This window comes from Salvelinus sp. IW2-2015, linkage group LG14 (assembly GCF_002910315.2).
Source record: "Salvelinus sp. IW2-2015 linkage group LG14, ASM291031v2, whole genome shotgun sequence".
NCBI lineage: Eukaryota > Metazoa > Chordata > Actinopteri > Salmoniformes > Salmonidae > Salvelinus > Salvelinus sp. IW2-2015.
Genome location: NC_036854.1, coordinates 19,750,426 through 19,767,890, shown reverse-complemented (window position 1 = coordinate 19,767,890; position 17,465 = coordinate 19,750,426). Strand labels below are relative to the sequence as shown.

The 17,465-nt window shown below is 42.0% G+C and overlaps 1 protein-coding gene across 1 annotated transcript; it reads right to left on the bottom strand.

Moving 5' to 3' along the window:
• Positions 1-9,785: 9,785 nt before the first annotated feature.
• On the bottom strand, positions 9,786-13,541 carry LOC111972555 (cdc42 effector protein 2). The gene is made up of 2 exons (XM_023999564.2): positions 13,273-13,541; positions 9,786-11,404 (listed from the first exon to the last, which is right to left on the bottom strand). The coding sequence occupies exon 2, from the start codon at positions 11,325-11,327 to the stop codon at positions 10,725-10,727; it is 603 nt and encodes a 200-aa protein (XP_023855332.1). The 5' UTR covers positions 11,328-11,404; positions 13,273-13,541; the 3' UTR covers positions 9,786-10,724.
• Between the last annotated feature and the right edge of the window lie 3,924 nt (positions 13,542-17,465).

The window sequence follows — 17,465 nt, the reverse complement described above, 5'->3', positions numbered from 1 at the left end:
GGGAGTGTGTGGTCGATCACGTTACGTTTTGTGATACAAAAACCCTACACCACAGGTTGGTGGCGCCTTAATTGGGGAGGACAGGCACGTGGTAATAGATGGAGCGAAGTAGATTGAAAGGTACCTTATACTCTTCTGCAGTAAAACATTGTACACCCACATACTTGGAAAACAGAAAGGAAAATGCTGCACACTGCTGCCCATGCTCCTAGGTRATATTTATTCAACGTTTCGACCCTTAGGTCTTCATCACGCATCGACATACTTCTCTGCAGCTTCCACCACAACATCTAGAATTCTGTGATATACATTCCATTTCTGTGGTGCAGGTGATAACCATGGCAATGAATGCTAAGAAGCCAACYTCACTGAAGTAAAMATTTGTATCACTCTGTATTGGCCTAGACCAACTATTCACCCTTGACCCATCATCTTCTACTCTCATCACTGCCTCAGCATATGACACCTTCTGTTCTACTCTGACCCTGGCAACCTCAACCTGTCTCTCTCGCACCGGGCACTTCTGATCCCCAGCAACATTGGTACCCAGCTGACACACATTTTTTTCCACCGATACTAGACATTCCTTTGTCCCATGCCCTTCTGCACACTTCTCGCATCTCGGAATCTCCCTCCTTACACACTGCTGCATATGACCATATACATGGCCTAGCCTGCATCTGAGAGCAGCATCCTCGTTTCCAGTCAGTGATTGCTGGAGTGCTTGCATTTGGCCTCTGAGCAGAAAGAATCAACAATACCTCTCACCTCTTACCACTGAGTGGTTGATAATATCCCAGGCTTATATGCGCAATAGCCTGGGGATGAAGCAGAGGTCTGTGTATAATGACGAGATGCTCATGTCTCTGCACTAACAATGGGAGTTTTTGTCCCAAAGGCGGGAAGGCAGGCGACACGCCTAGGTTGGTATATTAAGCCCATAGAAATTAATTGGGCWAATTTTGGACAGATTTTGGTGTGAGCAAAATCTCTCACTTCACCTTTTCCTCTTTGGATGAGGTTACTAACCATGCAACTACCTTACCACGAGAGTTTGGACTTCTGTTTTAAAGCCAGGGGATGAGTCATATTTCACTGTTACAAATAATTGTGCATTTTCAGTTAATAAAACAGATTATTATTTTTTTAAATTAAAAGTAGTCATGATGGTTGTACTGTTGTTTGTATGCGTTGTGTCCGTGTGCTTACTGACTTTCACCCTAATATTGGCTACTCTAGGTAGTAGCCCTGCTGCCACGAAATGGCGCTATTATTCTTTACATCGTTTGTCATTGATGTCCTGCGTTAAAAGAAAAAGAAAACTGAGTGGATTTCTTTTTTTGTTAGTCCACTGTTGATACAGTCCCAAAATGTTTTGCATATCAGCAGTCAAGTTTTCAAGATATAGGATTTTCAAGAAGCAAAGTGTCACTTGCCACGTCCTCATGATGATGCGTTTTGCCACGGCTTAAAGCACAACTGAAGGCAAAACAACTTATCAAATAGAAAACGGGCTATGTGGCATCAATATTAGTCAGAAACGTATTACAGTGTCAAAATGTACAAGTTGTAAATAGGATAATTTTGTTGATAATAAAGTCAGTCTTGTACAAAACTGAGTTTTGTAAGTGAGTTCATCATGACTTACTTTAAGTTTGGGTTTTGATTTGACAATGCTCACTAACACGGGAATGGGATACACACCTGCAGTGATTGTGCTCTATCCAATCCTACTGCAAAAAACACAGACAGTGACACAGACAAGAGGGGTATCATACAAAGCAGGTTTGACGATTTAGCGAGGTAACTTTGGTCAACTCTGAGTTAAACTCTGAGAAAACCGGTCATACGAAAGGGGCTCACCTTTTAGCCATGTACATTGCTATGGCAACTATTCTAACTTGCTCCAGGGCAGGCTAACTCACGGCTGAGCTGTGAGTTGAGGACCAATGAAATCCGATTCCTCCCTCTTGCAAAGATAGCGTCATCATCCCCTTCATTCGAGGAAGACAACTGATCAAATATTTTAGTAATCAAATGTTTTTTTGGGGGGGCAAAAAACGGTTGTCAAAATATCACATTACACATTTAGTAATGACAGAAAGCATTTTAAACTTCAGCCAGTGTATCAACTTCGTATGACTTAATAAAAAAATATATAGACAGGAGTGGATGAAAAAGGTGCTTGTGCATTGATAAGCACTCCAAAGACGGCATTAACAATACGTAATAAAATAAAGAGGGCACTTCTAAAAGCTTCTTTCACGCCATAACCTGCTGAATTTGCAAGATAACTTTTCKTTCATTTTTAATTCGGCACCAATGAAAATGTGTCACTGACTCGCCCCTGGATTAATGGTTCAGAGTTCGACTAGCCATGTGCGACATGCAAGCCTAGTTACAATCCTGCTAGAGTTTGCGGCAGGCGGACGAGCAATATCCACGGTCGTAGTACGGATGAAGCCTGAGCTGGAATGTGAAGCTAACTGAAGCTGGTTAGCTTTAGAAAACCCTGAGTAGATCTAGCTTTCTTCTTAGGATACCCCTCTGCCCATCAGCACAGTGGATTTGACTTTGTTTGCATACAACACRACACAATGCAAATAGCAAATAGGTAGCAGAGAGAACAGTCTATGACTAGAGTGGCTTGAGTCTTTGGCAATTTTTAGGGGCCTTCCTCTGACACCGCCTGGTATAGAGGTCCTGGATGGCAGGAAGCTTGGCCCCAGTGATGTACTGGGCCGTACGCATTACCCTCTGTAGTGCCTCGCGGTCGGAGGCCGAGCAGTTGCCATACCAGGCGCTGATGCAACCAGTCAGGATGCTCTCGATGGTGCAGCTGTATAAATTTTTCAGGATCTGAGGACCCATGCCAAATCTTTCATTCTCCTGGAGGGGGAATAGGCGTTGTCATGTCCTCTTCACGACTGTCTTGGTGTGTTTGGACCATGATAGTTTGTTGGTGATGTGGACACCAAGGAACTTGAAGCTCTCAACCTGCTCCACTACAGCCCGTCGATGAGAATGGGGGCGTGCTCGGTCTTCCTTTTCCTGTAGTCCACAATCATCTTCTTTGTCTTGATCACATTGAGGGAGAGGTTGTTATCCTGGCAGTGTCTGACCTCCTCCCTATAGGCTGTCTCATCGTTGTCGGTGATCAGGCCTACCACTGTTGTGTCGTCGGCAAACTTAATGATGGTGTTGGAGTCAGCCATACAGTCATGAGTGAACAGGGAGTAGAGGAGGGGACTGAGCACGCACCCCTGAGGTGCCCCAGTGTTGAGGATCAGCGTGGCAGATGTGTTGTTACCTACCCTTACCACCTGCAGGCCTTGTAGGTGGGTTTTCAGAGGTAATGGGATGAGACAACCCTGCATGATGCGGTCTCGTGACTCAGATGCCTCTGCTACAGCACTCTCTCAACCAGTGCTCTCAACGCACACACACCCCTCTCGCCCTCCCYCATTGGGCTAGAAATTGTTGCTAGACCTGGCAACCCTGACACGAGGTAGCTACTTCCCACGTTGTGGGACAACAGTGCTTGGCAAGCGGAACCAAAAGGACACTGTGTCCCGGTATTGTTGTCATTTATGCACTCCCCATTGAGTAGACTGTATCAAGGTGACATCTAGATGGTTATCAATATTCATTATTTCTTGTGTAGGCTACTATCCTAYTTGAAATAAAATAACGGGACGGGAAAGAATGGCGACACCGTGATACAGCTGCCCAGCGGGAAGCATCTCAGGTCGACAAGCACCTCCATACAACACTGGGGCACTGTTCRCCACATTTGCTACCCCCCGAGACACCGTGATACAGCTTATGGTCCATTTACATGGAAATTATTTTTGTGACGACAGCATACAAATACAAAATATATATAACATGCAGTACGGGAAACTGGAAAGTTAGTACACAAGTAACACACATTTTGACATATTCAAAGCCCCTGCAGGCTACCTTACGACCACATATTGGCCCTGCATCTGTCCTATGTCCCACTGTTCAGCAGCTTGACGGCTGATGGAATTAAACTCTCCTTGCTCCTATTCTTGCTGAACATTTGAACATTTAATGTCCTTCTGAAGGGCAGCAGCTCAAAACATTGGGCAAGATTGTGAGTGGGGTCCTCTATGATGCACTTGGCCTTGTCCCTTGCCCGTTTATCAGAGGCCATAAAGCCCCCTGCACTGCAGCCCGCAGAGCTTGGACCCCAGGTTCACAGTCCGCCTAAGGATACCCTTAATAGCCACTGACAGACCACCGTACCAGGCCAGGAAACTATGGTGGAAAAAATTACAAACTTTGTTAAGCACATGCGCTGTATGAGCCTTAAAGCTGTACATTTCCACTGTCTGTTTCTCTCATGGAAAAAGAAGCTAGTGTTTTTTCTTCTCTTGTTTCCGAGTAACTTAGTCAAGCGACCAAAGACAAAGGGCCGTCTGACAGTGACCAGTTTCTGGTCAATCCTGTTATTTTTGTATCTTTCAAGGGCACAGTTGTGTGGAGATATGAAGAGAACAGAGGCTAGCTTGAGCAGCAGTGACAATTCTATCAGCAGAAAGGAGTAACAAAACTGGCGTCATCACTTGTCTGTACGCTATGTTCCCATCATGATCTCACACACCTGCTAAACTACCATGTAGACAAAGATTCTAAAAGCTGAGACCCAACTCTTGTTCGTTGGGCTCTTAACTCTGTACACTGAGGGATTTTTAACCGCTCCAGAATTGCAATTCTTATAATAAAAGGTTGTTGTTTGAAGAATCTATAGCCTCTCTTCCTTTCTGGTTAGAATTTCCACAACAAAACAGAAAGTCAGCACACTCCATATGACAGGAGTAGTAGTTGGAGAGTATCTGGGTGTTGACATTCAGTTGTCTCAGTCTGAGCAAGAGGTACAGTCGTTGTTGGCATTTTTTAATTGAAGTTCTGAGTGTTGGCATTAAAAGAGAGTGTGATGTCCATGATGGGTCCCAGGTACTTAAATCTCTTCACCACCCAGGACTAGGTGACTGGGCGTGACGAAAGTTGTGATGGTAGTGAGTAACATAGCTCCGCCTCCTCACCCACACATCTGGATGTTAAGGAAGTAAAATGGACCAGTCTCCSTGTTAGATGTTCAATGTCTCAATACTGTGGTATGATTCACCCATCTTCTTGCATAATCAAATGTTCTACTTTAGGTTATATGTACAGACTTGTGTTTACATATTCAGTTACATGTACACTTGAAAAGTTTTAAATGTCTACAAGAAAAAATTATTCTAGCAATTGTTTTTGACCTGGAGAAATATGGGTTGTATAGGTTAAATAATTGAAAGAAGGGTTTAGGTCTATGTAAAATGTTAAGCCTCCTCCCTCCAGATATACACACACAGGCTAGGACCCAGGACTGGAAAGTGAGAACAGACATTTCAAAACAAGTCTTTATCACATGGCTGATCATGCAGGCCATGCTCTCCATACCTGACATGCATTTTTGGTATTACCACCTCTCATTGGAATGCCAACCATGCATAGATAGATACCCACCTGTAATGATATAATAGCTTGTCAGGAAGAAGCTATCTTCTGCTGGGTCATACAATGGCTACACTCTGTCATGTTGCTACAGGCTATCTGCCCGTGTAAACCTCACTCATGCACCAATGTGCCCATGCCAGTTTGGATAATGGATCATCTGTTTGTTGTGAGTGGGTCCATTCAATGCGCATTACAGAAAGATGTCCCTCAAAGCACCATAGGATTACTTAGGCACCTTGCCTTTCTCTTTAAAACAGCAAACTGATCAATTATAATGAGTTGGACACTAGGCTTTAGCTCCGCGGGCTAACACAGTCTTGGGACACAGACGATTCAGGTTCAAAGTTAGTCAATCACACAGTCAGACTGTGTAACAGCAGAAAACCACAACTCTCCAAATATCAACTTTATCGGGTTGTCCTACCCATCATATACACTGAATGTACAAAACAATAAAAAGACTTGCTYTTTCCATGACAGACTGACCAGCTGAATCCAGATGAAAGCTAAGACAAAAGAGCGAAACAAAAGATTTAAGTGCCTTTGAACGTTGGGAGTAGGTGCCAGACACATYGGTTTGTGTCAAGAACTGCAACGCAGCTGGGTTTTTCCACGCTCAACAGTGTCCCATGTGTATCACGAATGGTCCACCACCCAAAAGACATCTAGCCAACTTTACACAGCTATGGGAAACATTGGAGTCAACATGGGCCAGCATCCCTGTGAAATGCTTTCGGCACATTTTAGAGTCCATGCCCCAACGAATTGAGGCTGTTCTGAAGCCAAAAGGGGGGTTACTAATGTTTGGTATACTCAGTGTGTGATYGGAAAATGTTGCTCTTAAACAGCCTGTAATGGGATCTGTATTTGGAACTTTTGTGTCAATGCGCCTGTAAAAGGCACACTACTTTAACTTCCAAATTTGATAAAAGCTGAATAGATTTTTCAGCCGTGGGTGTGTGAACATTGAGTCGTGCTTACTGCAATCAATATTTCGGCACAAAAGTTCCAAATACAGATCCCATTACAGACTGTATAAGAGCAACATTCTTCGATCACACATTGAGTATACCAAACATTAGGAACACCCCCTCCCCCTTTTGGCTTCAGAACAGCCTCAAATCCAACCACGACTCCATTTTGCTCCTGCCATCCTATAGGCAGAAACTCCAACAGGATGTACCCGTTCTTCAGGAGGCTGAAGAAATTTGGCCTGTCACCTAAAAACCTGACAAACTTTTACAGATGCACAATTGAGAGCATCCTGTTGGGAATGTATCACCGCCTGGTAAGGCAACTGCACTGCCCTCAACCTCAAGGCTCTCCAGAGGATGGTGAGCTCTGCACAGTGCATCACCGGGGGCAAACTACCTGCCCTCCAGGACACCTACAGCACCCGATGTCACAGGAAGGCCAAAAAGATCATCAAGGACAACAACCACCCGAGCCGCTGCCTGTTCACCCCGCTACCATCCAGAAGGCGAGGTCAGTACAGGTGCATCAAAGCTGGGACCGAGAGACTGAAAAACAGCTTCTATCTCAAGGCCATCAGTCTGTTAAACAGCAATCACTAACTCAGAGAGGCTGCTGCCTACATACAGACTCAAATCATTGGCCACTATAATAAATGGATCACTAGTCACTTTAAATTATGCCACTTTAACAATGTTTACATATCTTACATTACTCATCTCATATGTACAGTTGAAGTCGGAAGTTTACATCACTTAAGTTGGAGTCATTAAAACTTGTTTTTCAACCACTCYGCAAATTTCTTGTTAACAAACTATAGTTTTGGCATGTCGGTTAGGACAACTACTTTGTGCATGGCACAAGTAATTTTTCCAACAATTATTTACAGACAGATTATTTCACTTATAATTCACTGTATCACAATTCCAGTRGGTCAGAAGTTTACATACACTAAGTTGACTGTGCCTTTAAACAACTTGGAAAATTCCAGAARATTATGTCATGGCTTTAGAAGCTTCTGATAGGCTGATTGACATCATTTGAGTCAATTGGAAGTGTACCTGTGGATGTATTTCAAGGCCTACCTTCAAACTCAGTGCCTCTTTGCTTGACATCATGGGAAAATAAAAAGGAATCAGCCAAGACCTCAGAAAAAAATKTGTAGACCTCCACAAGTCTGGTTCATCCTTGGGAGCAATTTCCAAACACCTGAAGGTACCACGTTCATCTGAACAAACAAAAGTATGCAAGTATAAACACCATGGGACCATGCAGCCTTCATACCGCTCAGGAAGGAGACGTGTTCTGTCTCCTAGAGATGAACGTACTTTGGTGTGAGAAGTGCAAATCAATCCCAGAACAGCAAAGGACCTTGTGAAGATGCTGGAGGAAACAGGTACAAAAGTATCTATATACACAGTAAAACGAGTCCTATAATCGACATAACCTGAAAGGCCGCTCAGCAAGGAAGAAGCCACTGCTCCAAAACCGCCATAAAAAAGCCTGATTACGGTTTGCAACTGCACATGGGGACAAAGATTGTACTTTTTGGAGAAATGTCCTCTGGTCTGATGAAACAAAAATATAACTGTTTGGCCATAATGACCATTGTTATGTTTGGAGGAAAAAGGGGGAGGCTTGCAAGCATACTTCCAAAGTTGTGGCAAATGGTTTAAGGACAACAAAGTCAAGGTATTGGAGTGGCCATCGCAAAGCCCTGACCTCAATCCTATAGAACATTTGTGGGCAGAACTGAAAAAGCGTGTGCAAGCAAGGAGGCCTACAAACCTGACTCAGTTACACCAGCTCTGTCAGGAGGAATGGGCCAAATTTCACCAAACTTATTGTGGGAAGCTTGTGGAAGGCTACCCAAAACACTTGATCTAAGTWAAAAAATGTAAAGGCAATGCTACCAAATACTAATTGAGTGTATGTAAACTTCTGAMCCACTGGGAATGTGATAAAATAAATAGAAGCGGAAATAAATCACTACTATTATTCTGACATTTCACATTCTTAAAATAAAGTGGTGATCCTAACTGACCTAAGACAGGGAATCTTTACTAGGATAAAATGTCAGGAATTGTGAAAAACTGAGTTAAATGTATTTGGCTAAGGTGTATGTAAACTTCCGACTTCAACTGTATATACTGTATCTTATACCCTCTAACCTATGCCGCTCGGCCATCGCTCATCCATATGTACATATTCTTTTTCCATCCCTTTAGATTTGTGTGTATTAGGTAGTTGTTGTGGAATTGTTAGATTACTTGTAAGATATTACTGCACTGTCGGGAACAAGAACCACAACACTCGCATTAACTACACTCGCATTAACATCTGCTAACCATGTGTATGTGACCAATACAATTTGATTTGTTAAAACTGTACTATAACCCTTCATCAGGTACCTCAATCAGTTACCTTTATTTAAGCCAACCCAGATGATAAGACAGTAGCCTGGATGAATTATTCCAATACAATGGCCATGTCAACATTCACAACGGATGATTTTGAAACAGCGTGGGTTTTCTGACAACCTATGCCGTAGCCAGGCTTCTACCAAGCCTGTGAAGGAGAGTCTGCTAAAAAAGGCAGACTTGTCGAGAACAGCCGTGTATTTGAATGGGTTAGCAGTAGGTAAACACAGTGTATCTTCCACAGACAAGCTGATTCATGTTATCTCACACAGATGCAGAACACAATAATTGGTGTGGTTGTGCCTCAGTCCCATTGTTGAGATTGCATGAATCACAAGAGTCGAGGGAACAAAATGGAGGATATTACATAGGATACAGGGAGTGAAATGAGTGTGATAAATAAAGAAAGCATACTAATAACATGGATGGCCATACTGAGTATAGATCTTATTAAATGTATATTTGTTATGGGGCAAAGTAGCTGTGTGGTCCCGAGTGGCTCAGTTGGTAGAGCATGGTGCTTGCAATGCCAGGGTTCTGGGTTTGATTCCTATGGGGGATCAGCACGAAAAAGTAACAACAATTAGGCACTCAACTGTAAATTGCTCTGGATTATTCTTGATAGTTTCTGTCAAAAAGCTTGAGGGAGATTTATAAAACTAATATATTTAAATAATGGACATTGACCCACTGGACCATGAAGTAATGAAGATGCACATACCGGCCAATATAAGGCTGTGAAATATCTTCTTCAGGTGGTGTAGAAAGACAAATGGATGTGATAGTTGTTACAAAATAGGCCACCAGGAGGTAGCAGTGATGTTAAAGAATAAAGTGTCTCAGATGCAAAAAGTAAGCACTATCTTAGCTTTCTGGTTTTTATTTCACAAATGAAAGCTTATTCTATAGAGTATAAACACAATGTGATTTCATTGTGCTGGGCAGAGTTCATGCTCCACTTTAATCTAACATATTATGATATGGGAAAAGGATTGTTGGTGATCTTTGCTTTTCCGAAKAAACTTTTATAGGCTGATACTATTCACAGTCACGCCATAAACCATGTCATAAAGACTTCTACAGTAGTATATTCATAAAGGTCTGTTGGTGAACTTTCCCCTTGAGTACTTGGTAAGAAAAACAAGAAATAGTTCTATACGTATACATTTGAGTGAGTCGTACTGTAGCTGACTTAGATACTATGGGAGTGCTAGTTCTCATTATCCCTGTATAGTAGGCCTAAACATCGAAAAGAAAAAGCAACCAGTGTTCTTTCAGTGTTTCACCACAGAAGTTGTCAGACAAGCTTCAGTCACAAATGTCTGTCTCACAGCTCTGTCTCATAGTTTACAGTCTGTCTTTTTTTACCTTTCACAACATGTCTCCTCTAGATACAAATATGTGGCATCGTCTGTCCTTAGGTCACATGACCCAGGTGGAGTGGAGTGTCATTGGCTCACAGAGCTTTCACCTGAGAAGGATAAATGTCCAAAGCGTTGACCCAGATTTGACACATCCCTCTAATTATATAATATCGCATGCAAAAGAAGGAAATATTATACAAACTGTCCTCTATGTATGCAGTGATTGAAAACAATTGTGCCGATTAGCATCCTGACAGTTGACAATGATTCAGCCCATTTGTCCATCCATGGCACAACCTCTTTCAATTCCCATTAGAAAGGAAGGAGTTTGGAGTTCTCCCTATGTACAGTGTCTGGTACAGTGTCTTGGGTTTCTTGAAAGGCCCTCATACATATGATTGTAATAGATTTTGTTCTGAGGGCCACCCTTCTCAAAGTCTCACTGGTAAAGCTGGTCCATCACCTGCAGGACATCTTCTAGTATGGATGGCCCCAGGTCAAGGTTCAGGGCAAAAGACGAGTCTTCCTCGACCACTGGAGAGGCCTCCACTGGTGGACAAGGAACCTGTTGGGGGGCCGCGTTCAATTCAAATCCATCCGGACCCATCGTTAACCCTCCCTCCTCTTCCTGCTTCTGCTTTACCTCCTCTTGTTGGTACAACCCATCATGCTCCACATCATCCAGTAAAGGCAGGGAGTGGCACTTATTGTGCCTGAAAGCCTGGGGAAGGGTTCTGGTTTCGGCGGACTGCGCATCCATCTCTTCTGGGCTGAGGAGTCGTGGGGGCTTGGGTGGGGCGATCCCTTTGGAGTAGAGGTCCTGGTGGCTTTGAGAGCTGTGGAGGATGAGACTACCAGTCCGGTGGAAGGCTGTGAGGTCGCCGAAGGTATCACCGTGGGCATCCAAYCCGATGTGGGAAAGGTGACGGAAGTCGCCCAGTGGTAGGCTGATCATGTTGACTGACAGCAGCTCACGGCGCTTCTGCTTGCGGGGCCAGCGCATGGTGGCCGATTTTAAGTACAGGGAAGTCTTCAGAGGCATAGACTTGATTGTGTGTAACGTCAGTTAGTGAGTTCAAGGTCACTCAGTTGAAGGGTCTAGTTGGCCTTTAGGCAACTCTGAAATTGTGAGGACAAACAAAATAGATTGAAAAAACTCACTCGTAATTGTTTGATAATCATTCCATAGTTTTATTTTTCATTTGGGCATTTCATAGATACACCCCATATTACAACCTTTGCCAAAATTTGCCACAAATGCCATGACCTTAGATTCCAGGTTGAGATGGGTCCATTTATGGACTGGTACCTGCAGCAGTGACTGTATTATATAGGAACYAGTTTTTCTTGTACACGTCAAAGCAAACACACTGTAATACTCTTCTAACTTCACACACATAGCTTGCTACACAAAGGTTAATCTAGTATGAGTTGATGCTTAAAAAATGCTGAATTAATTGTCTCAGAGGGGAAAGTCTAAACAACCTCGTACAGAGGAGGCTGGTGGGATAAGGTATAGGAGGATGGGGCTCATTGTTAATGGCTGCAATGGAAACAATGGAATGGTACCAAAAACTCCAAACACATGGAAATTACGTGTTTGATTCCGTTCCATTGATTCCATTCCAGCCATTACATTTGATCCTAAAGCTCCTCCCACCAGCCTCCTCTGACCTMTTGTACTGGAACATGAACACTGAGGCACCTTAGTTTGTTAATACGTAATCTTGGAGACTTGCTTTTATTTCAGGGCTATTACCTTTAAGCATAAAAAACGTTTTTTTCCCTTTGACTGTTGCTGTGATTGAGTGAAATCAAATCTAATGCAATGTCATCATTCACACCACAGGAGGTTGGTGGCACCTTAATTGGGGAGGACAGGCTCGAGGTAATGGCTGAAGTTTCCATGTGTTTGAAGCCATTCCATTTGCTCAGTTCCAGCCATTATTATGAGCCGTCMTCCCCTCAGCAGCCTCCACTGGTTCACACTATATGTGTCTAAAGCTTCTTGAACTTTTGAGATAGTGTTGCAATCATGGCTTGTTCTAACTGGTAGTTCCACATTTCACTCAGATTAAAGATGGGAAAGATCAGATTTTTCCCCCAAGGATAGTGTTTCATATTCATATACCTGTAATGAAACAACAGTTGGGAATTATAAGGAAAACTTTTACTCCTGACTGGAAGACAAACTGGTTAGGAACTTCCTTAATTTGTCGAAAACGTGAAGGTTATGTTGTCTTGCTTGAATTGTTAGTCAAAACCCCCCCAAAATATGCTGTTGTTAAGGAATTTGCCCTATCTTTCAGACAATGCAGAAATCCAAGTTGTACAGTTAGTACAAGATTCAACAAACTTCCTGATAGTTCCAATTATGAATCCTCAACAAATTAGCTCCAATGGAGACCCAATTATTTATCTAAGATTTGTATGTAGCTTTTAAAGGTTTTTCAGAGATTGGGATATTTGATAGTGGTTAGTTACTTACTGCAGCTATGAGGACAATGTGTCAGATACTGCCTCAGGTAAGCTGAGGTAGCTGGTATGATTCAAATACAGTAAAACTGGCAACTTGTTATGCTGTTTCCAGATTAAAATAAACAATTTCTTTGGAAAGTTAGTTGTTCCACTGACAAAGTCAACACAGTAACCACTAACTAAAGCCATTATATAGGCCACAYCATTTGCTCAAGCTGTAGTGAGGAAAAACCTTTACCGTACACTCTTAGAAAAAAACGGTTCCAAAAGGATTCTTCGGCTGTCCCCTTTTTGGCTCTAGGTAGAACCCTATTAGGTTCCATGTAGAACCCTCTGTGGAAAGGGTTATACCTGGAACCAAAAAGAGTTCTACCTGAAACCATAAAGGGTTCATCAAAGGGTTCTCCTATGGGGACAACARAAGAACCCTTTTAGGTTCTAGATAGCACCTTTTTTTTTCTAAGAGTGTGGCATTCTTCACTTATTGCTTAAAAGTCTTGAAAGTTTACCTGTGTTTGTCTTTGTATCCTGAGGTAATCAGGAAACAGTCTTTTTATGCTCACTCAATATATTTCGCTCTTCTCTGTTGGGTTAGAACACACAGCTCTCCAGACGTTCTGTGTTTGAATGAGCGCCCTGGACAGCCTTATCAGCTCACCTGTGTCTGTGGGGCGTTTGTATGGAGTGATAAACCTCCGGTCCCTCCCCCTTGATTAATCTCTGTCTGTGTGTCTKTGAGTGTCTTCTCCCGTGACTATCTTCTCTCAGGTAGTTCTCTAGTCTTAATAAGCTGTAGAATAGAGGATCACCTTTTATTGTGGAAGCGTGACGCTCATGTGAACTCTACACTGCTTGGGTTTCTTCAAGGAAGGTAGGGAAAGGGGGCAGTGATAGATGTTACTGTATCACTTGCCCTATGGGTTGGCGAATTCCTGGGGAAGAAGCCAAAGCATCTCTTCCTATAGGGTGTGGGTTTTCCAATGGAACTTACTTAGGTCTACTGTACATGTATAGGAAGGGGTGGGATTGTGGGGGGGAAACAAATAACAAAAAATCACTCACTACCTTCGGATCACCGGGCATTCGCCACAAAATACTCAAAAACAGATATCTATTTAAGTCAATTCACTATTTACTTCACTGTTAATGTAAACATTTTCCCTCAGATGTTCTCTAAAAATAAACATATCAACCACATAACTGCTCCTATCTGTCAAATGTGGAATACAACAAAAACTGTGGAGAATCTATTATAAATTATATAGCATCGTGGCTGCTATCGGCACCCAGTGTGTCATTAACCTAAGTATTGGATGCTTGGAGCAAGTCAGAATACTCTAGTTTGATATAACACTACAGAAATAGAATGAGTGAGATGTTTGGTGAGGTTTGCTAGAGAGGACATCCTGCCTGTAGCGTATAAACAACAATCAAAGGGTCTTAAGTCTAGAATATGAAAATGAGATGGAATATCCTGTTGTTTTATGCATACAGACACCTTGTAATTATGTGTGTGCCACCCCAGTTTGATGATTCATAAATACAGTAAACAAATTCAGCTTGTCTTGGTCTGTAATGATTGGATATTGTGAAAGGAATTTTCGGTTTTGAGTGCTGTTAAGTGGTCCCAGTAGCCACACACTGGACACAAACTGGTTGAATCTGTTGTTTCAATGTAATTTGTCAATGTATTGTTACATGGAAAATACATTGGATTTGAAAAAATTKTGAAATTTCAACTACAGGATGATGTCATGATGGTAACCAAATTTCAGCATCAGCAAACTTTGAATATAATATGTTGTACCTTTAAAACAACGTCAGATTTTTTACATTATATACACTATCAGAAATAAACAAACAATAGGCTGGGCAGCACCTCCTACTGGAAAATGTATCTACAACTATCTTTTGGTCTCTCATCCAGATTTTTTACCAACCCCAGCCCTGCTTAGCTATGATATTTGTCGTTGACTATTACCAATTTGCTATTGTGAGAATGATTGTTGAGCAATCTTTACTTAAAAACAAAATAGATTCACTGTTRCTATCAAAGTCATTCCTAACGGTAGGTTTAACAGCGCATATGAAATGTGACCATACTTTATCCCTCAAGTATCATGAATGACACCATTTAGGGCTATATAGCATTTGCAATGTAATCAAYAGCTATTTTTTCAATTCAACTAAAAATAGACAATACAGTAGGCCTAGGGTTTCAAGCTCTGACTTAGTCCGGCATTCATTCCAGTTTGTCTACAAATGAATAATTTATATGTTGGATTCATGTCTCCATCTTAACCAAAAAACAAAGTTAAAGAATAGGACTAAATCAAATAAAACCTATTCTTTAACTTTGTTTTTTGGTTGAGATGGAGAAGTGAATCCACAGGGAGCGTTCCACAGGGATGCTGGCCAATGCAATACTCCAATTCTTCCCAAGTTGGTTGGATGTCCTTTGAGTGGTGGACCATTCTTGATATACACGGGAAACTGTTGAGCGTGAAAAATCCAGCAGCGTTGCAGTTCTTGACACAAACCAGTGCKCCTGGCACCTACTACCATACCCTGTTCAAAGGCACTTAAATATTTTGTCTTGCCCATTCACCCTCTGAAGGTCACACCCACAATCCTTGTCTTAATTGTTTCAAGGCTTAAAAATCCTTCTTTAACCTGTCTCCTCCACTTCATCTACACTGATTGAAGTGGATTTAACAAGTGACATCAATAAGGAATCATAGCTTTCACCTGGTCAGTCTATTTCATGGAAAGAGTTCATAATGTTTTGTACACTCAGTGTAACTTTCTCCTTATGTAATCGTATAAAGCATGCATGTTCAAGATAGCATGCATAGGTCATCGCAGGTCTGTGGAGGTCTCAACAATTGCTGTAATAATTTGTGCAGTCTCGAACRGCATTGATCACTTTCACCATGTACTTTTAATGTAATCTCAACTGCAATTCAGGCCATTTAGTTCTGCTATTAGATCAAGCACAGTGATAACATATGAATCTGTTGTATAAATAAACAAAATATCTGACATTGTATTCTCATTTGAACTTTGCTGTGCTCTTAAAAATGGTTGAAAACACAGTGACAGACATTTGGGTGACAACTAAAMCAAAAATCTGACATTGTTTTTCCATTGGAATTTGGTTGTGCTTTTAGATGGTTGAAAGCATAGTGATAATCCATTGGAAATTCAACTAACTTTTGGCTGTCTTTTGAGTGGATGAATACAGGTTGTAATCTCATTGATCAATTTCTCAACCAAATATTACACAATTATCCACGTTGAAATGACGTGGACTGATGTGGACGTGGACAAATTTATGCTGACACCCAGTCCCTATGGCACAGGTCCAACTGAAACTCACCTGGCCATGTAGAGCCATGGCGCCTGTCGTCTATAAGAAGCCACCTCAGCTTGCACTATCCCTTCAGTATTGAAATGGAAAACGCCACTCAGAGACACAATGTTCAGCTTGCCATGATAGTCCTGAGGGTGAATTATCTAATAAATCTCTCACTAGAATGCTAAGTACGCTACAAACACTGACTTAGATTATCTTACAGTACATCATGGTATTGTGAATCAATTGTCTCATGTCTTTTTCTCCTTTTCTTTGCCAACTTGTGGATTTGAGCATTATTATAGACTGTTATGCTTCTTTCTGAATCGTGCATTTGAAGGCACACAACATTTTGGTTTGCGCAGCAAATTATGAGTCTGGTCCTAGGGTTTTCCAGTCCATGACCAGGTGGAAAAATGTACCCTTCAAATACTCAGAAATAATTGCATTAGTAAGTCACTAGCTGAACACCTTGATTTCTAAGAGAAAGTCGGCCTGTTATGTACACATGGTGCGGGGACCTGCATTCCAGACCCGGTTTGCTTCTCACAATCATTAGATAAGGATTTCTTGCATCATCATGTTGATCTAATATGCAAACAAACCCATTTTCCTCACACCTGAAGAACATGCAGTCTCTCCAAAGAATATCAATCAATTGGCTCATATTCACAAAGTGTGTCAGAGTAGGAGTGCTGATTTAAGATCATGTCAACACTGTCCATATAATCATATTAATTAGGATCTAAAAAAAGTTAATTGATCCTGGTTTATCACTCCTACTCTGAGAGACTTTGTGAATATGGGCCCTGATGTCTTCGCCCTGTGGGTAGTGTCATGACTTTTTCACTTGACAGTTTGACTTTACAACCACATCGTAAATTCCTTGCAGAGACCGTCTCCCTGACCATGCAATATGGGACAGAGAGGGTCACAGTAGAACAAGGGAACTCTCCCGCCAAATTCTACTACATCCCAGAATTGAACAATATTCTTATTCTGGAGAATGTGGAAATGGTCGGTGGAGAAGCCAGCTACAACCCGGTCCATTTTGTTTCATGGTTGTAACCTCATKAAAGACAATACAGCCACATTACCCTAACTCTGTTTATACAGGTTCCTCAGTTATGAGGTTCACCATCCAACAAGACAACGACCCTAAGCACACAGCCAAGACAATGCAGGAGTGGCTTCGAGACAAGTCAATGAATATCCTTGAGTGGCCCAACCAGAGCCTGGACTTGAACCTGATCGAACATCTCTGGAGAGACCTGACAATTGCTGTGCAGCGACGCTCCCATCCAACCTGACAGAGGTTGAGAGAATCTGCAGAGACAAATGGGAGAA